This window comes from Ambystoma mexicanum, chromosome 6q (assembly GCF_040938575.1).
Source record: "Ambystoma mexicanum isolate Mex_15411 chromosome 6q, UKY_AmexF1_1, whole genome shotgun sequence".
NCBI lineage: Eukaryota > Metazoa > Chordata > Amphibia > Caudata > Ambystomatidae > Ambystoma > Ambystoma mexicanum.
The window spans coordinates 1,588,349,521-1,588,374,845 of record NC_090937.1 but is presented as its reverse complement, the minus strand read 5'-3'; the positions used below and the strand labels follow the sequence as shown (position 1 = coordinate 1,588,374,845).

The following is a 25,325-nucleotide window of genomic DNA, read 5'->3' as shown; positions in this document are numbered from 1 at the left end:
TCGCTGGGGACATAGAAGGGTTCTTCATGAGAGTCAGTGTTACGCTCACCTGGCTCCCACAGAGGCGTCGATCCAAATGAAGCAGGTGCCTCTTCCTCCTCTTGGATGTCTGTTCCCCAGTCAGCGGGGCAGCCAGCACTGGCGCCGCGGGGAGAGCAGGTATAAACGCCATCCTCTTCTGTATCTCAGATACAAGTGTATAAAGGGTGGAGAGAGAAAGATATGTAGGTGGCAGCTGTGGAGTACGGACAGGCAGCTGGGGCATAGAAGCAAGACCAGGGCCCTCGTGAAGCCCTCCCGTCACCTTCAACGGTATCCCCATCGTCGCCCTAGTCGTAGGGTGCGACTCCGACGTTTCTCTCGTCGCCACCCTCCTCCTGGATGGTCTGGAGGTAGATTAGTTCCTCCTCCTCAGCAGAGGAGATATCCGTGCCCTGGGGGCCTTCAACGCCTCCCTGCCGCCCCCCCACCCCCTTACTTTGCGTCCAGACGCGACGGTCTCAGGGAGATGACGAGCATATTCTTCTCTGGATGGAGTCTTCTCAAGGTGCTGGAATGCAGTCTCCCTCCTGGGAGGGAGGGACACTTTCCTTCGGAAGGGTGGCCTGCAGGTCCGCCCCCTGCGGCCATCTAATGGGACACCACCACCTCCCGATGGAAGGAGCCGCCTTCGTTGGTACACCTGCTCTTTCATGGTCAGGCCAGGACCCTTGTCCTGGTTGCCCTTCGTGGTCACCGCAGACACCTTGACCTGCTTGGCCATCTCGCCATCTCCTTAGGGGTCGGAGGCCAGGTCCCCTTTGGCCTTCTCCGTCGAGAGTCTGCCAGACGCCGTACCCAGTTTGGTCTTCTCCGGGGCGACCTTCAGCATGCCCTGGTGATCAGACTTCCTCATGGATTAAGATCCGGAGCGTTGACTGGAGGTTGATGCAGCTGTGGATGTCGAACGCGCCCTGGCTGCCGAGGTTTACTAAGTGATTCCTTAACTGAGTGTCACTGCACAATTGCTAGGGTCTACTACTCTAGCATTACTGAAGGTAATCGGATTGTAATTTATGGTTTTACTCTCCCCTCCCCCCATGAATAGGTGTGTTCTATACGGTCTGACTTGTCTAGAAATAGTTAGTTTTCGAAACAAGCATTGTGTTGTGCGTTTATAACTATCACCAAGTACTTACCTTTCAAGATTTATCTTGGCCCAACCTGCATTTATAATGAAGCTTTTTTTATCATAATTCTGCTTGTCAGTGTCTGTTGAACACTTGGTATACTACAAGTTTTGTACCATCCTACAGCCCTCTCCCTTTCAAGGTAAGCCTGGCTGCTCCGTCTACGCTACCATATACTCAGGCGGTACAGCCTTATACTAAGAGTGTAGTCGTGTACTGTCTTGGTTGAGTGGTTTTACTAAGCCCTTAAATGGACTTCAGAAAAACTGTCCTAACAGTGCCCTACACAGCTGGGCGGGATATTTAGTGTGTCACAAGTGTAACAATTACAGCTAGCTATAAATTAATCTTTCAATTGTATAGCAGATTCAGACATGGTACTGGCTTAACTTGTAGGGGCCAACTCATCCCTGCCGATTTGCCACATTTGGGGGGTGGGAGAGAGTATGGCAGGACATGTTTGGGGTAGGTTTGTCAATTTCTAAGGGTAGTTGTGAGGCAGGCATGGTAAATACACCCCAATACAAGAGCACATACAATGCAGGGAAAACAGCAACAATGAGTTTGTCCCCTACGAGATGTACCAGAACCTTCAGACATACATTCTAAGAAGCCATCCCCATCGCATGACAATGCCATGGCCATTTACGTCTATCAGCCCAACTGCTTTTGTCCATACCTGCACGTTGTTGACTCGCACTTCAGCATTATCTTTCTCAGCTTTAAGTTCCAGCTCAATATTCAGCAGAGCAATCCTAGGAGACTCGTACTTCTTCGGCTGCATTTCAAATCCAGCATAAGAAAACGTTTTCTTAAAAGCAACTCCTGCAACCAAATGCGAGTCCTGACAAAGAAAAATGTGTTAAATACAATCAGTAAACGCACAATCTCAAAATGTAGCATCAGATATGAATGACGGCAACAGTGGCAAGATGTAGACTTCATGATGGCTGCCCATTTATTTATAGGTCAATTATCTCCAAGATAATGTGTCCTAGATGGTAGAGGCAGTGAACCTGATGCCCAGCCTGTAGAGGCCACTACCCAATAAGGAAGTCCAACAGGCTTTCCTCAGGATTACTTTGAATCAACCAAGTGTCAGCTGGGGTCAAGCAGGGGTTGTCAACTCTCCAGAAGTTTGTGAACCAAGTTGCTTACCTGCAACTATGGTTCTTCAGCATGGGTCTGGCATGGATTCACAAGTTCATGAATATTCCCAGTCGTCCAGCTGGGAATCCTCAGTAAAAGAAAAGTTTAAAATGTCACTTACAAACAGTATTTCTCCTTTAAACCAATCACTGTACTCTGTCATACTACCCCCAGCCAATGACTGCCCTCTCCTTAAGCCCCTCTGGCAGCCATCTTCAGATTTGTTAAGCACGTACAGTAGCAGTATGGCCAAAAGAGGCGCAGAGGGGGGTAGGTGGGAGGGTGTGCATGTGACTCCATGCCAGACCGAACCTAGAGACCAATAGTTACAGGTAAGTAAATTGTTCCTTCTCCAGCACGGGGTCTGACATTGATTCACATGCTCATGAATACATAGCAGTACCACATTACACAACCACGGGAGGTGGCAAGGCTCAAAAGAATCAAAAAACGTACCTCTGGAACAGACTCACCTCAAGCGAATGGGTTGCGTAGCACTGCTTGGATGACCCTGGACTACCATGCAAATGTCCAGCAGGGGCACACGAGCCAGGAACGCCCTCGATGCAACGATTGCTCTGGTGGAATGGGCTCGGACTGTCGGGCAGCAGTCAGTTGGCCAACCAATGATAGTGATACAGTCAGAGAGCCACCTGGAGATGGAAGCCTTGGACAAGGCTGGTTCACAGGACCAAAGTTCAAACAGTTGAGATGTCTTCTGTAAACTGTTAGTGTGCCGCGTAGAACTTCAGAGCACGAGCAACGTCAAGCGAGTGCAAGGCCCTTCAGCCAGTGATGAAGGCTTCAAAGAAATACAGGTAATAAAGGCTGGTTGAGGTGGAATATGGACGGAAACTTGGCATGAAGGAGGGGTGCTTCCGTAGCACCACTCTCGATTCGTGGAAAGCCAGATATGGCTGTTTGAAGGATAGGGCCTGGATCTTGACCACTCTCCTGGCAGAGGTGAAGGCCACAAGCAAAGAAGATTTCCACGAGAGGAAGTTGAAAGGGGCCTGATGAATAGGTTTGAAGGTGTCTCCCATGAACCTAATCAGCACTACGTTGAGTTCCCACGCCGAGGCAGGAGCCTTCAGCAGCCGGCAGGAAAGATCGAAACAGTCCTTTGAGGAACTCCTGGACGAGACAGTGGGACCAAAGAGACGATCTTCCTGGAGACCTGGTGTAGCGGTAGATAGCCGGCAGATGCACTTTGATAGAGGTGTGAGCCAACCCTGCCCTGGCCAAAGACAACTAGTATGGAAGAATCTGCGGGGCCGTGACCATCAGAGGGGTGATCTTCGGCACCACGTAGCAAAACGCTTCCACTTTGACCAGAAGTTAATGACGCTCTGACCTTGGCAAGGACCTCCCGGTAATCTGCAAAACTCTAGTGCTGCAGGAGCCAAGACCTCAGGTTCAGCGATCCTGGGTTGTGATGCAGGATTGAGCCTCCTTCTCTGGTGAGCAGATCTGCAACCAATGGCAGCTGGACCAAAGCACTGACCGGTTGAGAAGGTCCGGGCACCAAATTTGCCTCGGCCACGCCGGGGCGACAAGTATCATCCTGCCTTGGCAAGGAGTTGACGGATAAGCAACGGGGGTGGGGAGGGAGAGAGCACAAGTACAAAAACAGGCCTTCCCACAGAAAGGAGAATGCATCCCCCATGCTCCTCGTCCGGCATAACCTGCTTGCAAATTTCTGGCATTTGGAGTTCAATGTCACAACCAGATCAATCTTGGGCCTGCCCCACTTGATATAGATGCGGTCCACCTGGCCTGCCGAAGTTCCCAGAGCGCAACTCACTGCTGAGGGAGACGGATATGGTGCTCTTGACACAAACAGCCAAGTGCCAGAAGTTCTGCGCCTCTTTGGAAAGCGCTGGGATCGGGTGTCCCCCACCCCCGCTTCCTGATGTAGAACATTGTGGTGGTGTTGTGCATTAAGATCACCACCTTGACCTTCGAAGACGGAGGGAATGACTTGAGGGCCCAGAAAACTGCCTGCAGCTCCAGGCCATTGACGGGAGATCCTGCTCCTCTGGCAGCCACAGGCCTCGGGCGTGCAGATGTCCGGTGTGGGCTCTCCAGCCCTTCAGGGATGCATCTGTGTTGACGGTCTCCTGCTAAGGTGGGGGGTTTTGAAACCCTGTGCCTTGGGCGATAGTTTACGTCCCGCTACCTCACCGCCCGACAGTACTCCTCGTCGAGAGCGATCTTTGCCGCAAAGCTCCCAGACACTTGTCTCCAGAGAGCATCCAGGAACTCCTGAAGAGGCTGCATCTGTATTTTGCATAGCCGAATAAGGTTGATGCAGGACGACATGCCGAGCAACGACTTGATGGTCTGCACGGTGATGGTCTTCAGTGACAACAGCCGTCGTACCTTCCGTAGCATGGCCGCTATCCTCTGAGGGAGACGCCAAGCAAGGGACTGTTGAGCCTGGCTCCTAGGTACAGCACATTCTGCGATGGCGTAAAGCTGGCCTTCGGATAATTGACGGAGAACCCCAGAACTGTCAGCAGCTGGACGGTCGTCTTCACGTGTTCGACGGCTACCTCTCCAATTGGCCCGGATGAGCCAGTCGTCGAGGTACAGGTACACGTGTATCCCTCAGACACAGATGGGCCGCCACAGGTGCCAGGCACTTCGTGAACACACTGGGAGCTGAGTTTAGGCCGAAAGGGAGGGTCATGAACTGGTAGTGCCTTCACTGCACCACGAAGCGTTGTAACTTTCGATGCTTCCTGTGAATGGGGACGTGAAAGTAGGCGTCCTGCAGATCCAGGGACTTCAAGAAGTCTCCTTCCTCCAGTTCGAAGAGCACATGCTGCAACGTGACAATCCTGAATTTGAGAGTTTAGGTACTTGAGACGCTGCAGGCCGAGAATGGGCATCCAGACGTTCCCCCCCCCCCCCCCCCCGTCTTCTTTTTGACAAAGTATCTCGAGTAGACGAGTCGCGTTGGAACTAGCTCGATCGCCCCTTTTTTAGCATGGCTCGTTCCTCCTGCAGGAGCCTAGGGATGTGATGCTACTGCCGTTCATCGGAGGGATCCGTGGACACTTGCTGAAACTCCAGTGTAGATCAGTGGGCGAGAGCATCCAGCATCCATCTTTTGATGGAGATCTTTTCCCACTCGCTGATGAATCTTGTCAGCCAGCCTCCCACTGGGGGCATGGGTGGGGCGCAACATCTTAACCGGTTCAGTCCTGCACTGGCACATGCGTTCCACCATGGCCGACAACAGCTCTGACCACCTACTGGAACAGACACTGTAGGCCTCTTGAATCGTGGACCAGGAGGGCTGACGTTATGAAGAGGAGCCTCCACCAAAACCCTCTGACGATCTGATAGACTTTCCACCGGAGGCGCGAAAGGAAGAGCAGTGCTGTTGGGAGTACCAAGGGCACAAGCCGTATCTGTCTTGATGGACTGCAAGGACTCAGACGGCCTTCCCGAAGAGGTTCTCGTTGAAAGGCATGCCCAGTAGCCTCATCTGAACCTCCTGGCAGAAAGTGTCTTCAGCCAGCCTCGACAACGGAGGCAGGCACCGTTCCCCATCTGCCGGAAACCTGTGTCAGCTATGTCCAGGGTTCACTGTGATGGCATGGCTCAACGCCACTTCACCTTCCTGGAGGACTGCGATAGCTTCCACCTGCTTGAGTCGGGCCCAGCTTGTACCACAGTTCCCCGGCATACCTGGCCAGAATTGGCAATGCATTGGCTGCCTTGATAGTAGACGCAAGAGTAAATGACCTTCCTCCCCATGGCGTCCAACTTTTTTCCCCCCTCGCTGTCCGGAGGGACTGAGGTCGATGAGGGGTTGTCGACCTCTTCCTTGCAGCTGCCAAGACTATAGACTCGGCAACGGTTGTGACCGTAGGCACGTGGGTGCCTACTCTGGCTCCCGCTATTTTTCTCCAGCCTATCCCGCTTGTCCTGGGCCGATCAAGGATTCTTCAGGAGAGCTAGGCCTTCCGCCCACAAGTCATCCAGGAGGGGCACTGCCATGATGGTCTTCCTCTTAGCCTTGCGCCGCTGGTATAGGAAGCCCTCCTTCTTGGTCCCTTCAGTCAGCTGGAAAAGCTCGGAAGCTTTGGCGACCATGGCTTGAAATGACCCCACCTCATCTGGTGGGGACACCTTCGGTTGCAGTGTTCCGCCCACCGGGACAATATTGTGCTGTGTCCGCTAGGCAAGAATTGGTGTAATAAACCTGTGGGAGACTACACAGCCCTGGTCTTCTTGGTATTGGGTAACCCACCTTATGGTATAGACCTGTACTACACAGGTTTGTAGTGTGATTGAGCAGCCAGGCTCATCTCAAGAGGGTTAAATGTGAGCTGTAGCAATGCAATCCACAAATCCAAGTAGCCAAGTAACACTTACACTCAAGGTTTAGTTATTTAACAGTAGTTAAAAGTAGTTTAAGCACTCTTTAAAAAGGGCAATACAGGTAACCATCACATATACCTGTAAATACTGTTTCCAGAATCCACACAAAGATAGTAGATACTCTTTAGAGATGCTTCTTACACTTCCTAGACCCTGAGGTGACTTCACTAACTAGGACAGTAATGGCATTTATATATCACTAGTACACATTGTACAGGTTCTCAGAGCATGTGAGCACTATCTTCGAATGAAGTCTAGACACAAACGTTTCCCAGCAAGAATAGTTAAAAATCAAGTTATCACCTCTGAGGGACAGTAAATATCAAAGTCAAATGGACTAGAAGCAGGGAGCCAGGACAGCCAAAGTCAAATGGAGCACAGTCTATGGAGCTGAGGCACTACTTTAAAGTCTTGCACAAAGTTAGAGAGTTTGTTGAACTAAAATCACTGTAGGGTCACAAGTTGTTACACGTGAAGGGTAGAGCTGAAATCAACTCTAGCAAAGTAGCTACTGCAAGTCTCAAGTAGGAAGAACAAAGCTAAAGACACTGAGGTAAGTACCCCAAGTCAGAACAGTACCTTTGGTTAGAAGACTGGTCCAGCTTGCTTAGGTCAGGTTGCAGTGATGCAGATCCTGGGTCTCAGTCGTGGGGACAAGAGGGAGAACGTCTGGAGGACTCCTGCGGCAGCAATTCAGAGGTCGGTGGCATCTACGGGCCGTTTTCAGATCAGCAGCCCTTTGCAGTTTCAGCACTGGGTAAACAGCACCACCGTGGATCTTGGACACCGGTTGGGCTTCCTTCACTCTGGTGAGGGGACTCAAGCTCTGGTCAACCTGATTCTGGAAGGTACTGGGGAAGGCTCAACTTGGCCAGATTGCAGACGTTGCACTAGACTATGGATTTCTCGACCGCTGGCACTTGGTTCCTGCAGCAGTCAAGTACAGCCAGTGGGGGGAAGATGGTCCAGTGGAATTCGTCTCGTGGTTAGTTGGTCCCACTAGGAAAAAAGTTGTCTCTTCCGGAGCAGCAAAGTTTCTTCACGGTTTCTTCGTCGGGTTGTTCTTCCCAGTGGTCGTCAGTTTTCAGTCCCAAAACCCTCACCTTTTAAGCAGGTTTCTCACATTCATGCACATCCTAACTGTCACTTAAACAGCAGGGTGGCAAGGACAGGCAGCCAGGACTGGGTGCATTCAGGCATTCATAAAGAAAGGACAGTGGAGTTCCCAGAACCTCCCTCACTTCCTACCTTTACAGACACACTGGAGCAAGAGGCGGGTTTCAGTACTGAAGCCCACCAAAAGCAAAATGAACACAGTACTCAAAATTGGCTTGGCACACAGGGTAAAACCCAAGCAAGGCCTCCCAAAACAGAAAAGGGAGGACTGGGCCATTTTGACAAAATGGTCACCCATGGATGCTATACTGTAGCTGAGGATTCAGCCTGCAGTAGAAAAGCACAATTGTAGGAAAATTAAACCACTGCCACCAGCCATTTACAGTGGTGAGGGTAACAACATTTTTTAGGATAAGGGGCTACTAAGTAACCCCGCCCAGCACTCCACATAAGATGGTGTGCTGGACCTACAAAGCGAAAAAGGTAAGTAAAGTCAATTTCCCTTTACTATTCTTGAGAACCGTAGTCGACAAGAAAGGTATGTAAACCTGAAGGTGCTGTGTGTCACCATACAAAAAGTAGATGCCTATGAAAGGGTTCACTCATTCCAGGGTTGAAATTAAAAAGTCCTAAGAATCTGAATACTCCGACATCTGTCCCAGTGGCCATCACAGAGGGGTGGGGGAGGGGGCACCTGGGTGCAGAAGTTGGAGATTGCTCTTTTTAGCCAGAGGCTGATCCGGAGCCACAGGGGCATGCAGCATCCTCTTCTGGATTTCTGACACCAGCGTGTGTAGGGTTGAAAGGATGTCCAGGGATACATCTCTTGGCTGATCAGGCTTGGCGGGCTCACTAGGCCCTGCATCGCTGTTGCCTCATCTTCCTCCACGTCCTCGTGGACCGTGTGCAGGGACTCCCGATCCTAGTAGTCTGAAGATGAAACCATGTCTTGGGGGTACAGCCAGTAGCTGGCCTGGGACTTCATTGCCAGTCACCCCTTTGTTGCACCCTGTGGGGTCTGAGCCGGGCTTAGCGACGCCATCCTCTTCTCCGGTGTGCCAGCAGACAGCGCTGCTATCCCAGATGAGGCTTGCCCCCGAGGCAGGAGGAACACCCTGGGCGCAGTAAGGGCTACCTTCACGGGGTCAGCCCCTTTGGCTTTCGAGGGAGCGGCACCACCAGTTTAATTGTCGAAGAGGGCTGCCATCTTTTCCTCCACCTTAGGCTTTGCTGGCTTCTCCCGCAGCTTAGCCGGGTTGGGCCACTATGTTGCTCGCGCCCTGCCCATCGAGGGACCACATCCATGCTACAACCCCAACGGAAACAGACTTCCGGTGCCCTCGTCTCGGGCCCCGACAGATGGAGCGTTCTAAAAGGACTTAGAAGCCTGTTCGTCGGACCAGCCAGTCCTGGGTGAGACATTACCCTGCTTTGGGCACGGGGCAGAGGCCTTATTCTCTTGGAGAAGCAGAGGCAGAGCTTGCAATGTCGGTCTTTGTGGTCCGGGTGAAGGCAGTAGATGCATTGAAGGCCTTTTTCGTCCACAAACACGTTCCGCAGTCCGCACCTATTGCGTATCTTGAAAAAGGATTTGCTTCCTTCTCCTCCGTCATGGTTGGAGATGCAGAGTAGTCCCGATGTCCTTTCTGGAAACTTCGATGAAAACTCGACGATCCTTGCACTTGAGGGGAGTTGAAATTCAGTGACTAACGTGTCCCCACTTGCCGGCAGATGGAGAGAAGAGCACACAGGCTCTTTTTGAATAAATTAACTTTTTCCGTCGAAAAAGCACAGAAAAAGTAAAATAGCTCACCGAGCAAAATTCAAGGACTCCAAACACTTGGACATGCGGTAAAAATCTGAAGATGGATGCGAGAAGAGGGGCTTAGGGAGAGGGCAGTCATTGGCTGGGGGGGCAGTATGCGAGTTGGTAGTAGATCTCCTTCCTCGGCTGGGGCCTCCCTCTGGAACAGCCTCCCTGAAGCTTGAGGAGAACCATCTCCAGTTCCAAAAGCACCCCAAGACCCTCCCCTTTGCTTCCGCTTCCTCCTATCCCCTGCTGACCCCCTAGCTGAAACTGCACTTGTCACCTGGCTACTCTGACCTCAGGCCCAGGTCCACCCCCCCCCCCCCGACCCCAGCCTGCTGCACACCTGCACTGCCCCCCAGGCAAACCCTGCACTTGGGGCTGTTTCTGTATCCCTACAACCCCCACCAGCTCCTGACACTTGATGTCTGCACTCACCCCTGCACTTGCCACAAGCTGGCCGCACTTTTTACCTATTGTTTTTATTCTATTTATTTTTCTACTTTTCATCTTATGTACTGCACTGTCACATCCCCTTTCCCCCTCCGCTTACCTCTTGCACTCTCCCCTTCCACCCTCACCGGCACTTGTGCGATCTCAAGGTCACCTTGTCTAGTAAGATCGTCGTCTCAGTCTTCCCTCTGTTCCCCCCTCAGCCCTCCCCCCACCCCCCTCTCCATTGCCTCGTTGCGCCTTGAACCCCCTGGGTATAGGCGCGTTATAAATGCCATATATCACTCAATTCTTGGACCAAACTCTCAAAAGGTAGAGTGGCTGGCAAGTCAGGCTTACACTCAGGAGAGAGGGTTGGTGTGAAGTAGAGCCAACAAAAGTGTGTCAAGGAGCAGAGATCCACAAAAGGAAGTAAAAAAACAAACTACTGCCAAGTAAAAATCACATGTGGTACCTTCACCACCTGGTAAACTGGGTTGGCCATTTAATATAAAATATAGTTTGGCATAAGTATATGGGCCCAAGTAGTTTTGAAGTAGATTCACAAGCCTTAAAATGGATAAGATACATTAAGATTTTGGAACCCATCCCCACCTTTCACATTGTTTGGTGTGTTACAGGTAGGTGACCTTATCAAGAAGAGTTTGTCAAAAAGAAAGTTGGCAGTTAGTCCTCCAGCTCTGGAGGGTGTACACAATCGGTCCCCAGGTGACCGCAGAGATGGCTCCTGGCCCAGGCTTCTCAACCTATGGCCCGATACAGGCTTCATAAACTATGGCCCATAAGATAGCTTCTTTTAAAACATTGGCTTTAAATCCAAGGCAACAGATGGGGCACTTAGAGAATTTTATTTAACAACCCCCAGACTCAGAATTGCGGAACCAACATCTGCCTTGGGACAGGGAATCTATGGAGACAATGTGGCTCCTCATGGACAAAGTTAAGGAATGTTCATATGCTGCAGGCTTCCACCGAGGTTAGGTCAGTCCTTTGCAGAGATCCCCAGACACAGTGAAGTGCGGTCAAAATTTGGTTCCAGCAGGATCTTATTTATGGTGAGGCTGCAGCAGCATGTTGGCAATGACTGAGGAGAGCTGGGGGGATGCTAGCAAAGTTTCCAGCAATGACTCATTAAGGCAGAGGTCTTCAAACTGTGGGGCGCCCCCCCCCCCCCAGGGGGGGTAGGGGGCGCGGCCGCATCCCAGGAGGGGCGCCAGAGCCCAGCATGAAATGTAAACAATTTTTTATTTTTTTTAATTTTTTTTTTTAGATTTGTGGAAATGGGAAGGGGCATCTCATGGTCAGACTGGACCATAAAACGGTCTTTGGCACCAATGAAAAAATGCCCAGCAGTTGCAAATGGATATTCAGTCCTTTAATCACAGACTGTTTGAATAGTACCCAAGGGGTTGTTTTTTGTTCAAATGTAAACAAATTGTGATATTTAAAGAACATTTATTCAGCAACAATGTTCAAAACTACTAGCTGCATAGTGAAGTAACTCCTCAAACTGGCCCACATTGCCCAAAAAAGTGGCCTATTTTGACTGGCCTACACTCGCATTTTGCGTTTTTGGTACGGTCATCGCCCTATACACCAGTCCAAGCCTGCTGGCTCATCCATAATGGGTGAGGGTGCATCCACCCACTGGCCACCTCACCCATTATGGAGGAGCCGAGGAGCCAGCCCAGTGAAACACTGAGCACTCCCTCAGCTGCTTTTTCCATCTGAGGGGGTGCTCCTGGGCTGGCTGAACTGTCAAAGGGAAACACTGTTTGCCTTTGACAGTTAATTTCCCCAGCCGCACATTATCACTGAGCCATGCAACGCTGGGGGTGTTTTGCTTCGCCAGCCTTTCATAGCTCATTGGAAATGCTGGCTGGGGCACTGCATGTATGTATGTGGAGGGGATGCTCCTGCGCTTCCTCGCACTTACGGGCAGAGCAACCTGGAGTGGGGCCTTTTAGCAACCATGCGCAGGCCCCTGCAGAAGGTACGTTTATGGTGATTTATTTTTTATTTAAATGTGTATGGATGTGTGTATGCTTGTGTTATGGGACTGTGGTGGTAGCTGGATGGGCGGCTGCACTGGGATAGTGGTGGGAGTAGCCCAGGGTCTGTACTGGGAGTAGGGTGCAGTGACGGCACACAAGTTAATAGCGATTTCTAAACACTGCCCATCTGGCACTTTTGGGGGGGCTCGGCCTGCCCAAACTTTGCTCATGGGGGGGGCTCAGGCCAAAAAAGTTTGAAGACCACTGCATTAGGTGATGTCAATTTCCTGGGAGGTGCAGGCCAAATGTGCTGGCATATATTTAGGGCAGAGGCATTATAAAAAGGCAAGAATTGTAACTAGCTACAGTGAACTGTTGGTGACCTGACATCTTTTAGATTCTCTCATGCGTTACCCTACAGAACTGAAGGTAAATAGCAAGGCATTGCACCCAATAGCCCATTATTTTAAAAAATGTCAAACACTAGACTTTGGAGCTGCAGCCTTCCACGAGCCAGTTTGAATAACTATTCACACATCTCTACTGCAAGACAAAATAATCAAATCCACAATCATCAGTGCACAAATAAAGTATGCATGAAATCAGTACAGAAGCATAGCTGCAGAGCGCAGCTATGCTTCGGTACCCATTTCATGGCCTGCAGCCCAATGGATCAAACCTGTAGTGACATTTTCAATAAAGAGCCCTCAACATAACACTTACTTCCAATGCACCACCCTGAACCTTTTTGATGCCAATCATTTTCAGCTGAAGCAAATCGTCGAGCAGCATGACAGCCTCCACCACCATTTTGGAAAATAAATCCTTCTGTTGGGCGATCATCTTGGAACTCAAGGCTGTAGAGGCACACTGCTCCAGCAGATGACGCTGTTCTCTGTCAAAAAACAAAGCACATAAGAGGCTGATTGGTCCATGAATTAGGATCATTTTGTCATCTTAGAATAATGCTGTCTTACCCAGGAATATAATAGCCTCACAAATTAAAAAGATAGTTACATTCAACGTCTCGTATAATGCACCAACAACCTGCTGTGGGAAAGCATTATGCAACTGTGTTTTTCCTTTGTATCAGGTCTGTATAATTGAATTGCAAGCATTTTATTTTATTTAGCATATCCGGCAGAGACTCTGACCAAGCCCTTTTCAGGTGTAGTTTTGAATGGAGGCGACCTGTTTATATTGTCAATCCTCTTTCTATTCTGCAGTATTCATCTCCTTGCTCTTTATGGTTTCTTCTCTCCTCTGCATACTGTCCCCGCTTGCCTTTTCTCCATTTATTCTGTTTCTATTCCTCAAACGCAACATTTACCAGTTTTGTTTGTGCACTTACTAACATTTGACACCCTTTTTTGAAAAGTAAGCATCTAAAAAGGGGGCAAATGCATTTGAAGCAGCACTGTTGTGCATTTCAGTGGTTTACATATGCCAGCAGCCCGACCAAGGTTTCTATAGAAGGCAAGCAACTCATCACATACAAGTGCAACTTACTTTTTATCTTCTTTCTTCACAGTTACAGCAATATCTTTGATCTTATTCACAGCCTGTCGAATACAAAAAGGTGCTTTTTTCAAAAGGTTTAAACCTGATTACTTTACCAAAACATCTCTCATAAAGCAAAATATATACATACATCTTACCTCACTAGCATACAAACATTTGACTTAGCAATGAGCTAGCATTCTCCGATATGTGGCTAAGAACCAGCAACTACTGAAGAGAATACCTTGGTAGAATTGTGAGCAGCAAGGGGAAAAAACAAGCAAATCAACAGCCAGGGGGGGAAGATAGTCCTCCATCCGCTATAAGCGCATTCCACTAAAAACAACATCAAACCATTAGACAAGACTAATAAAACAAACTACTTCCAACAACTCTGTAGACTAGGATCAAATCAAAATTCATGGCAACATGCATCTACACCTTCATATCGTAAACTGATCTGGCAAACCCAGCAAATATGAGGCTTACCACACATTTCATGTTTATTCCCATAAAAACAGGCCAATACTCGAGGTGGCGCTGTGGAGCAGCCCAAGATGGCTGCCTAGCCTTTCAGCTCCGTGCGGCCTTGGCATTCATCTGCCCCCATCTGCGGTTCCCGATATTGTGAAGGACTATCGGCCGAGTTGTTTCTGCCACTGCACTGGACATTTTGTGCGATTTTGGTCTCGATCGGCCCACCTGGGACCTGGCTGGCAGCCCCGTCGGATTTGGGCCTAGCACTCTACCGGGCCCCGGCAGTTGGCTAACATCCGGCCCTCCCGCCTGGCCTGCCTCACTCCTGGGTCCCCTCCCCGCTCCCGCTGCCCGCCGCTCTGAAATCACGGCGAGTGCCTTGGGCTCCTGCTGCGGACGCCGCCACACTGTGTATGCCACCTGCTGCGTCAGTGATCATCGCGACCCCCCCCGGCGCTGACTACACGGAGGATCCCATTGTCCCGCTGCCGCGGACCAGGTGAGCGGGGGCTGGAGCGGTGGGCGTCGAGACCTCTGCCCGCTGTCTGCGACACTGCGGGTCTGTACCGTCATAAGGAAGTGACCCTCACCATACTGTCTGCCCACTTTTATGCTGACAGTGTCGCCGCCTCTGCCCGCGACCCCCTAAGAAAGATCCCGCTGGCACCCCCCACGCAACCTGTACACATAAGGAGGCCGCGATCGCTCGCCATCACAGCCTGGCCACTCCACTGCTGACTCTCCGCTATCCACGGCGATCCCCCACCTGCCTCTAACCGCCTACCGCCACCGAAGGACACTGCGTTTGAGCCTGCCGGCCCTGGCCCATCTCGGCTCTCCATCCTATCCATAAGTGGGCCCTCACTGCAACCGTGCCCACCACAACGACAATGCCCAGCAGAAATAAGGCAGGGGCCCAAGGAGGTACAATGGACAAATACACTAAAGCAGTCCCTCGAGATGAGCCAGCCAGCACATCATCGCCACAGGACGAGCCAGACTTAACCCTGCTCCGTGCGGTGGAGGCCCCTGACCTCACCCTACTAATGGAACCCATGGCTAAAAATGTTGCCTCCTTCCAGGAAAAATTAGACGACATCAATGCTAACGTCGCCTCGCTTAAGGCTCGAGTGGACCAGGCAGGATCGAGGATCACCGAAGCCGAAAATAGGATCTCGGTGAACGAAGATATCACCGTGCTCCAGGACACTAGCCTCCCGAACGCGTGACATGAAAGGAGTCAAGGCGAAGTGTGACGATCTGGAGTCACGCTCCTGTAGGAACAACTTGCGCATTATTGGGGTCCCCGCAAATGCCCTCAAGGGGCGGATGGAGGACGCAGTGGAGAAACTTAAGGACCTACTGGATGACACTGCTCTCTCTGTATTTCACGGTCGAGCGGGCTCACCGGGCCCTGGCTCCACGGCCTAGACCCGGCGTCATCCCCAGACCCATTATCGCCAAGATTCTCAACTACCACGACAGAGATCTCATCCTCCCCCTGTCGCGGGAAAAGGGAGACCTGCGATTTGAAGCCCATATGGTCTGAATCTTCCCGGACTTCTCGCTGGTGGTGCAGCAGGAAAGGTGCCAGTTCCTAGGCGTCAAAAAGCTGCTCAGGGAGCGCAACGTCCCCTACGCCATCCTGTTCCCGGCACGACTAAAGATTACCCATGATGGTAAGATCTTCACTGTCCCTGACGAAGCGGTGAAGTTCATTGAACTACATATACCTCTCCCCGTGCCGCGAGCCAACCACACGCCATAGACTACACAGCCTACGATGTTCTCAAAATGTCCACGGTTCCATGACTTTTGATGTGTTGATGGCAACCCCACCGTGTCCACTCAATAACTGCGGCCTCTTGCCATGTGTATGCAGGCCACAGGCTAGCTCCTACATTGCTTCTTTGCCTTCTCCCTCACCAGGCCCCAGGAGCTATCCCTGTGCCCTGCTCTCTTGTGATGTCATCTTGCCAGAGCGTCTTCTCTGGTCTCGGAGGCTGTCTACGATACCTGTTTTACCGCAACAATACACTCGGGACAGCATCTGCTGCCCCACATCAAGCCACACATGCCGGCCGCACGGCACCAGCGCCCCCGTTGCAGTTGCAATGTTTGCTTTCACTTTTATTTTGTTCTTCCTATTGACTGGCCCCTGTTGGGCTAGGATGTGGCCCTATCCACGCTGGATCTTGTCCTCCGACCTTTGGTTCCCAGTCAGAGCAGTCCCAAGGGGGTTCGGGTGTGTTTTGGGGTGGGGGATCTGCACTGCATGTTGGGGTTGGGCAGTGAGGAGGGGGGGGGGGGGGGGAGGCGTAATTGGGGTTGTGTTAACAGTTAAAAACATGGCTGAGAGACGCATGACCTTAACTCAACACTACTGTGCACACGGCAGGTGCATGAGGGACAATCTTTACGAATACTACTACTGGGATGTTCCATAATATATTGCTATGGCGCTAAACATTGTCACATGGAATGTTCGTGGCCTAAGCAATTTCACTAAGGCCCGCAGGGTAACTGCCTATGCCCAGAGACATGGCACCAAAATCCTCTTTCTCCAAGAGACCCACGCTCTCGGGCGCCTAGCAGCATGTCTCGCCCCCACATGGGGCAACAACAGATTCTACACGAAGTACTCCACCCAATCCAGGGTGGGTCCTAATCCATAGTCCAGTTTTCCCTGCGCTCCAGCCATATTGACTCTGAGGGTAGATACGTGATCCTCCATTGCTCACTCGCTAATATGGAATGCCTCCTAGTGAACACATATATGCCCCGAACTTTGATGCCCCTGAGTTCTTTGATGCCATCACCACCACGCTTCTGAAATACATTGGGATTCCCATCATCTGGGGCGGGGACATGAATTTGATCCTAGACAAAGACCTGGATAGGTCCGGGATGACCCGCAGAGCCCCGTCACGCGCAGCCCACAGGCTACACGCCCATATCGACACACTGGATCTCAGAGATGCATGGAGAGCTCTCAACCCACAAGTTAGAGAGTACACTTTTTACTCATCGGTACACGATGGCCTCTCCAGGATCGACCTGTTCCTCATATCGAGCTGCATGATGGGCAGGGTCATGGAGACCAAGATACTACCACGCACACTATCGGACCATTCACCGGTAACACTCCAGATAACACTGGGACACGATCAGCCCCCCCCCCCGCTCCTCTTGGAGATTAAGTCGGAGGCCCTGCAGACAGTCTTTAAAGCCGATATCTTAGCTGACATCAACACCTTCTTCGAGTGCAACAACAGTCATGACACCTCCGATGGAGTGCGCTGTGAGGCATTCAAGGTCTTCAAAGGGATGTGCATATCTAGAGAGGCTGCGGTCCTCAAGGCCATAAAAAATAGCTTGCAACAGTCAGAAGCGAAATTAAAAGAGCTTGAGAGGGCATATGGCACCTCCCCTTCCCAGACTGCACTGGCACAGATTAGAGCGGAATTAGAAACATTCGAGTCCCACGCCCAAAGAGGTTCGGTACTTCACCCGCCCTGTGGCGGCCAGGAAGTATGGTGAGGGGGATAGGCTGGGTAGAACACTGTCCAGACTGGTCCGAACTGAGGGGGGCAGGAATCGCATTGATTGCGTCAAGGACACACGAGGCACCATGTGCTGGTCCGACCAGGAAAACCTCGGGACATTCACCACATTCTATACGACCCTATATGGCCCACAGCAAGAACACAGCCTGCAAGACACCGACGCCCCATTAGATCAGATTCCCATGACCCTCCTCTCTCGCGCGACCACCCTCGATGCAATAACCATGGTCATCTCGCACTGCCCCAGGGGCAAAGCGCCAGGCCCCCGACGGCCTCACCTCCGAGTTTCATCGGGTGCATGTAGCCATTCTGGCACCCAGACTCCTGGAGGTGTGGAACGAATCCCTAGAGTCAAAACATCCAACCCCCATCCATGCGTGAGGCGCTTATAACTATTACCCAAGCCAGGCAAAAAATTGGACGAATGTGGGTCTTATAGGCCCCTTTCTCTAATCAACACTGACAAAAATATTCGCCAAGATCATTGCCAATAGGTTTCTCCCCATTATGCCCCACCTAGTCCACCCCGGCCAGAGTGGCTTCGTGCCCGGCAGATCCACCGCCTAAATATCAGTCGCCTGTTCAATGTTCTGGCTAGAATTGACCCCAACGCACAGGACGTGGCAGTCACCCTCGATGCCCAGAAGTAATTTGATATGGTGTCCTGGTAATACATGTGGGCGGTGCGCCACAAAATGGGAATTGGCCCACGCATGAGGTCGTACATCAAACTCCTCTACACAAGCCCAGCAGCCTGAGTCCTGGTCAACTCCAGGGCCTCGGCCCCTTTGCTCTCCACAGAGGTACCCGCCAGGGCAGCCTGTTTTCTCCGATACTCTTTGCGCTCGCCATAGAGCCCATGGCTGATAACGTAATGGACAAACATACGCGCAAAAGGTATATGTCTCTGAGATACTCCCGAGATAATTTCTCTATATGCCGACGACGTGCTCCTATATATTAGAGACCCGGCTGCCCACCTAGATCCGATATTGAGACACAACCAAAATTGGCACTTTCTCGGGCTTCACCATAAATTATTCCAAATCCGAAATCTTCCCGCTCAACCTGTCCACTACACGCCCGTCCTGCGAATTCCCCCCTTCGATGGTCACCGGGAGGCATCAGGTACCTTGGAGTGCAGGTGTCCCTCACTAAAGATTCACTGTTGGCTGACAACTATGCGGCTGTGGCGCAGCTTGCTGAGGCTCAAATGTTGAAATGGCGCAGTCTCCCACTCTTGTCGAATCATCAAAATGATTATGGTCCCTAAATTCCTCTATGTCTTTACAAATGCGCCGATCTGGCCCGGAAAGCAATATTTCAGGAACCTGCACGCTGCGTGTGCCCAATTTCTGTGGCACTCGGGCGCAGTTCGTAAGAAATGGCAACACATGACTCTTCCCTATGGTAACAGGGGTTTCACCGCCCCCGATTTTGCCAAATATTGGACAGCTGCGCAGGCCCAACACGCCACATACTGGTACACGTTCTCCGACCACTCCCGCATGTGAAGCTCGAGAAACTAGCGAGCGAGAGCGTTAACACCTCTCCCTCATCCTCCATCACACATCACGCCGACGCCCGGCAGACCCTGTAGCGGCCACTGTTAGGGCCTGGAAATATATCTTGCAGATACAACCTGACCACCACCCGTACTACAAATGGCTGCCCATCTGGCAGTTCCCTGGCCTCAGCCCTACACATAAGCTTTTGATGAAACGCTGGCATGATCTAGGCTATCAGGCCCTGACCGACTGTTACCCTGAGGGGAAGTTTATCACTCCGCAGACGTGGCGCCCCAGACACCTAGGTACTGCATTGGAACTGCTACAATACTACAGGCTGAGGGCGGCGTTCCGTGCCTGGTGGCCCTTATACCCAGATGAGCCTCCAGACTCACCCGAGATCCAGTATATATCCAACTCGGCTGGTGCTAGGGGGAATAGTGTCCGTGCTGTACAAACTGTTGATGGCCGACCCCACAGACGTGCCAATCAAGGCGCAAGATTCGTGGAGTGAGGAGCTGGGCCTCCCCATCATGGACGCAATGTGGGGGAAAATGTGCACACACACTCGGACCACCTCTCTGAATGCCAGGCATAGGTGCATGCAATACAAGCTCCTTAACAGACTATATTACACACCTCAAAGACTGGACAGGTTTGCACACACCCAGGCCCGCACCTGCCCTAAGTGCGGTTCTCCTGCTGCAGATCGTACTCCTATGTTCTGGTCCTGTGATGCGCTATGCCCATACTGGAAGGCCATAATTGAAGCTCTCTCAGACATCACAGCGTCCCGTATCCCTGCAGAACCCCTAGCTGTACTGTTTGGCCTGTGGGATAGCCAGGAGTTGAGGAAAAGGTCTAGGTTTCTCAATGCTGCCACCATAATAGCCAAAAAATGCATATTACAATGTTGGAAGCGCCGATCCCCCCCCCCCCCCCTCGTTGGATGAGGGCCCTCACCTGGACTCAATCGTGCGGGGAGGACTAAATCAATACCCTCCCGCTGGCCTCCCGGCCCAGGAATGTGTGGACAGAATTTTGTACATATTTAAATAAGAAAAAGACGACCTAGAACTATCGTCCTCTCCTCCTCCTGGTGATGTAATCTAACCCACTGCTGTGCCGCTTGGAGCTGGGCAATGGCCCCACCGGTACCTACCTAACATTCCCATGTATTGCACTACTATATATATATATCTGTCACTCTTGCTATGCTGTACAGTGTGTTGATTGTCTGTTCTCTCACCATGCCAATAAAGAAAAGTATTTTTTTTTTTTTTTAAACAGGCCAATACCAAAAAACAAGTAAAATGTGGGAGTGAAAATATTTCTAACAAAAAAAGGGAACTCAGCCTGGACCCCTGCTTCCACCAACACATCTCAATGGATGCACGGGTTTCTATGGTAGCAGTACCAAGCTTGTAGATTTCCATCTTTGTGTGAAATTCTCTCCACCCGCGAGTCCCCAGGTCCTTATTCCATACTCTTTTATTCTGATCATGGGAATCCTTCAGTATTTCTTTATGGAGTCATGCTTTCCTCCAATTTTAAAAAGGCATCTACAATTTAATAAAGCAGCACATAACTTTCTGTGCAGTGTTGCTGGAGGCTCAGAGCTTTGCTGTGATTGTTTTTACTTTACTTGCCAAATCTTGAAGTTAGCTAAGGAAGGTTGATACTTTTTATCTAACCTGTGTATTATTTTGCGAGATCAGCACATCACAACTTATGTGGAGGGCTGTGGGGATCCAATGTGTCCCTTTTCTCGACTCTCTGTAACGTTTTGGTTACTTTAACAGGCTATTTAGGCTGGCGGCAGTGTACCTTTTGCACAACTTTTGGTGACCTTTCATCGCAGGCTGTCTTGGACTAAAGGGACACCAATTGCCCAAAATGGTGGCTGTACTTAAGGTCTAAACAAGATGGTGTGTCCTTCTTACGTCTTATACCCGGTTAGGTGGGAGAGGGTCCTCTTGTTCCTTTGTCTTAGACGGGATACCCCTGCAAAGACCCTTTGAGTGACTGGCAGGACAGACGTGGAGGCAGTCAACCCAAACTCCCCTGTTCTTTGTCCTGCAGTGTACTGGTAGGAACCAGACAGTCATCCCCGAGTTTGAATGGTGCATGGGGGTGTGCAGTCATAATGTCGACATCAATAATGTCGACAGTCAAAATGTCGACAAATTAATGTCGAAAAACAATAATGTCGACAAACAAAAATGTCGACATTATTCGATATTTTTTCGACATTAATTTAGTGTATGCATAAATACATAAATAAATATATATATGATGTGTTGAGTATGAGGGGTGGTTGGGGGGGTGTGGGGGGGTGGCGGGTGAGGGGGGGTTGGGGGGACCCCCCCATAGTAAATACAATTTTTTATTTATTTAATTATTGAATAAATAAATAAAATAAATAATTGGTATGTGTTGAGTATGAGGGGTGAAAGGGTGGTTGGGGGGGTGTGGGGGGGCGGCGGGTGAGGGGGGGTTGGGGGGACCCCCCCCATAGTAAATGATCATTTTTAGGTTATTTATTTATTGAATAAATAAATAAATAAATAATTGGTATGTGTTGAGTATGAGGGGTGAAAGGGTGGTTGGGGGTGTGGGGGGGGGTGTTGGGTGAGGTGTTGATAGTTTTAAGGGTTTATAGTCATAATGTCAAAAAAAAAAATGTCGACATTTTTTTTTCGAAAAAATGACTTTTTACATTATAAGTATAGGATGTCGACATTGTTTTCGACATTTTTTTTCGACATTTTTGTCTGTCGACATTTTTTTTTCGACATTATGACTATAAACCGTGCATGGGATAGGATTGGAGGACTCTTGCCAGGTTTCCAGCATAAATCTAGAGGTCTGGAGCTGAAACCCAGAGTGGACAACGAACTGAAGACTCTGAAGATGAACGAAGGATGACACCAGAAAATTCCAGCTACACCAAGTGCCTGCTGAGTAGCTGCTGTTGTCCCAAGCCAAGCAGCAGGGAAGATCAGAAGAATACCTCCTCCCTTGGACGTATGGGCCTAACCAGTCCCAAGACAAACTGCATTTTGCGCCATCCCTTTAAGAGCTGCGACCTCCGCGGCCTGAAAGTCACCAATACCCTGGGACCTCCACTGCATCAATGTGCCTAGTCTCCTTAAGTGCGGTTTCACCTGAAACCTTGTGGGCAATCCTAAGCCTGCAGTGACCTGACCCAGCTCCCACAAGTAATGTCACCCGAAACGAGGACAGAGAAACCAAGAAAAGTCACCCGCCGCGACAACCATCCTTCTACAGAGCCTGAAAAGGGCACCAACAAAACAGAACCGAGAAGATCCTTTGCTGGCCCGTCCCGTCTGCACGAGAGCCGCTGCCAGATCCACTTAAGTCCCTTTCCTCTCGCCAAGACCGAGAACCCAGTGACCGGGTCTGCTGTCGCCTTACCGCTGGATCAGTCCTGCAGCAACCGTTTCTTCAACTAAAAGGTACCGTCTACCCCCTGGTACAATTTACCTGTGGGTTGTTTGCTCGATTCTGGGGGCTACAGACAGCTAGCTCGCACCCCTCCAGGTCTCCCATAGATCGTGGTGGACATCCCAGTGTACTCGAACCTTGCCTTAAAACACCGGTCCTTGGGTCAAACCTACAAGGGAACACCCAGATTCCTTTGCCTTTGGAAAACTAACGTTACTTACCTGCAATACTGGAAGAGACTCCTGCTGGACTCTGCCATACTGAACCCCTTTCCTGCTTTCCCACCTTTCCTGCTCTGCCACTGGTGGCCCAGCTGAACACCAAGACTCACATAAGTTAGGGTTGGACTCTTACCGGCTGGGATAAAGTTAATTTAGGAACAGTTTGCATGTATGCTTTAGAATGTTTTACTAAGCGATTTGCCACTACAAGTACTATTCTAAAGTTACAACTGTGGTTCACTATCCAAAGAATATCAAAGTTACTTTATATTGTTCTTCTGCTTTGAAGTACTTGTGAATCATCACCTCTGCCTTAGTGTATATAATCAATACCTATTTCGTAAATAAATCCGAAGTGTATTAGTATTTTCTTGGACTAAGTATGCTCAGAGTTCTTTGTCCCTCACTACAGCCCTCCTCCACTCCTTAGATTAAGCCGGGCTGCTCACCATCCTACCAAATCCTTTTGTGGTTCAGGCCTACACTAAGTGTAACCCTGTTCACCCAAACGTGGGCTTTTCCAAGTCCTTTCACATTCAGCAACTTGTGTAAAAACCAACACACAAAGGATTTCTACCATCAGAGGAGCAAACCTACGTAATTCGCAGGGGGCAGTGCCTGTGATAGGATTTCAGAAAGTGGCATTGAAAGGAGATTTCAACTTGGCAGGGCAGTTGGTTACCCCTATATTTTACACTACCCAACGTTAAAATAAAATAGGCTGCAAAAAAATGCTCCCAATTCTAAATCTTACTTTACCTGAAGCCTTAATAGGAAATATAAAACTGTTTGGCAAATTCCGACTTATAAACTTGTACCAAGGAGGCATGAATACAAAACAAATCTGAAAAATCGCTCTTCGTAGAAAACTCAAACAAGCAGCCATTTCCTCGCCTACGTAACATCAAAGCAAGAGGAAAATGCGAATCTTACCAAGAGTTGTACATCACTATGTGAAAAATACGGATGCCATAATATGAAGCCTTAAGGATCTCCAATATCGAGAAAGGAGGGCCTTATGTGCTCCAAGAGAACAGCCTCCTCCAGTGGTATATTAGGTTTAAAAACACAGTAATTCTCAAATACTGGCAGATGAATACCATCAATATCCCATTGTTAAGTGCCTTTTTTTGTGGTTAGTCAACATAAGACTTTGCACAATTTATAACAAAACAAATAACCTTAAATGCGTCACAAAATAAACGTTTATACCATAATATTCCATTTTAGCTAAAAACATTAAGACTTCTAAAAAAAAAAAGGTTTCCTTCCCTGCCGACTATTCCAAAATTCCTCCGAAGGAACCATTGTGAACACAAAAGAAAATGCTCAGCCCTCTTCTGCCTTGTGGCCAAACATGATAATGTTTCATGTTTTGCTGCTCGCCCGAGTTAGAGATTACAGGTACCATCCATCAGGTTTCCTTATCTCTGTAGTTCTCAGGTGTTCAGTTCAAAGGAAACCTCAGACGTCCACCCTCCACTTGGCTTTTGGAAATCTCATGATACGCTAACAAAACCTTGGCGTTTATTGTTTACACTGAAGTTATTAAAAAATGTCATCTCAGTGAATGAGGCCTTCAATAAAATCCAATCATTCTGCATATTTTTTTTTACCCTCAGCGGGTAAAAACTTTTATACAATCAATACTTACAATCAATACAGTAAATACAATCAATACTTTTTCTGTCAGTTGGGACTTCCATAGCAAAACACTAACATCCTGTTTTAACACCAAGAGAAAGTCATTGGTGCCTCTTTCCAACAATATCTACATACAGGGAGTTCTTCTGGGGGCTTATGATAAATCTGTATAACATAACCCTTTCCACTCCGTGTAGGACTGTAGTGATTGTAATCCCAGTTCAAATCGTAGCATGGCCATTGGTAATGAACTTGGCAAATTAAGTACCTTTTTCCAGATTAGACCTTTGATTCGTACCCAATTCACCTTGGGAGCCATTGCATCAGTTTCCATTCCATACAGTAATACCGGAATCACTTTACCCGTATAAAACTTAAGGGGTAATAACGTGCTTCAACTCTTGGATCCCTTTCTTCCACACAAGCTCTGTAGGTTGTTCTGTGAACCCAAAGCTGGTCTGTAAACATGAACTCATTCTCACTAGGTAACCTTTTCACAGGCATATTACTGAGGAATTCAACAGTCAATAATCCCATCCATACAGGTAGTGAGGAAAGGCGTAGTATTTACCAGTTGGGTTGCTGTGCGGAATGCTCTGATGATGATTTGGGGATGTAGACCTTCCTCTACATAGGACTTCACCTGCTTCAGGAACTCTGCAGCCAGAAGGGTTACAGAGGTGGTGCCATCACCTACCTACAATTAAAGAAAAACATTTGAATCTAGTGATGCCCATTAAGTCAGCAGACTAATAGTCCAGCACAAAAACGAACTTTTGAATGACCAAATGTACCCCATTTTCTCATCTTCCAAAATGAGAGAAGGCTGTGTGGATACACTGGGATTTAAAACACAAC

General features: G+C 49.6%; 1 protein-coding gene across 1 annotated transcript in view; it reads right to left on the bottom strand.

The window, feature by feature from the left end:
* The window catches only part of CCT7 (chaperonin containing TCP1 subunit 7), a 144,787-nt gene that overhangs the window by 58,887 nt on the left and 60,575 nt on the right, over positions 1–25,325 (bottom strand). Inside the window, exons 4-7 of the mRNA XM_069632310.1 lie at positions 25,039–25,164; positions 13,593–13,645; positions 12,807–12,978; positions 1,849–2,013 (exon numbers count right to left, since the gene is read on the bottom strand). Coding sequence (XP_069488411.1) covers positions 1,849–2,013; positions 12,807–12,978; positions 13,593–13,645; positions 25,039–25,164 — 516 coding nt within the window. The remainder of the gene's footprint in view (positions 1–1,848; positions 2,014–12,806; positions 12,979–13,592; positions 13,646–25,038; positions 25,165–25,325) is intronic.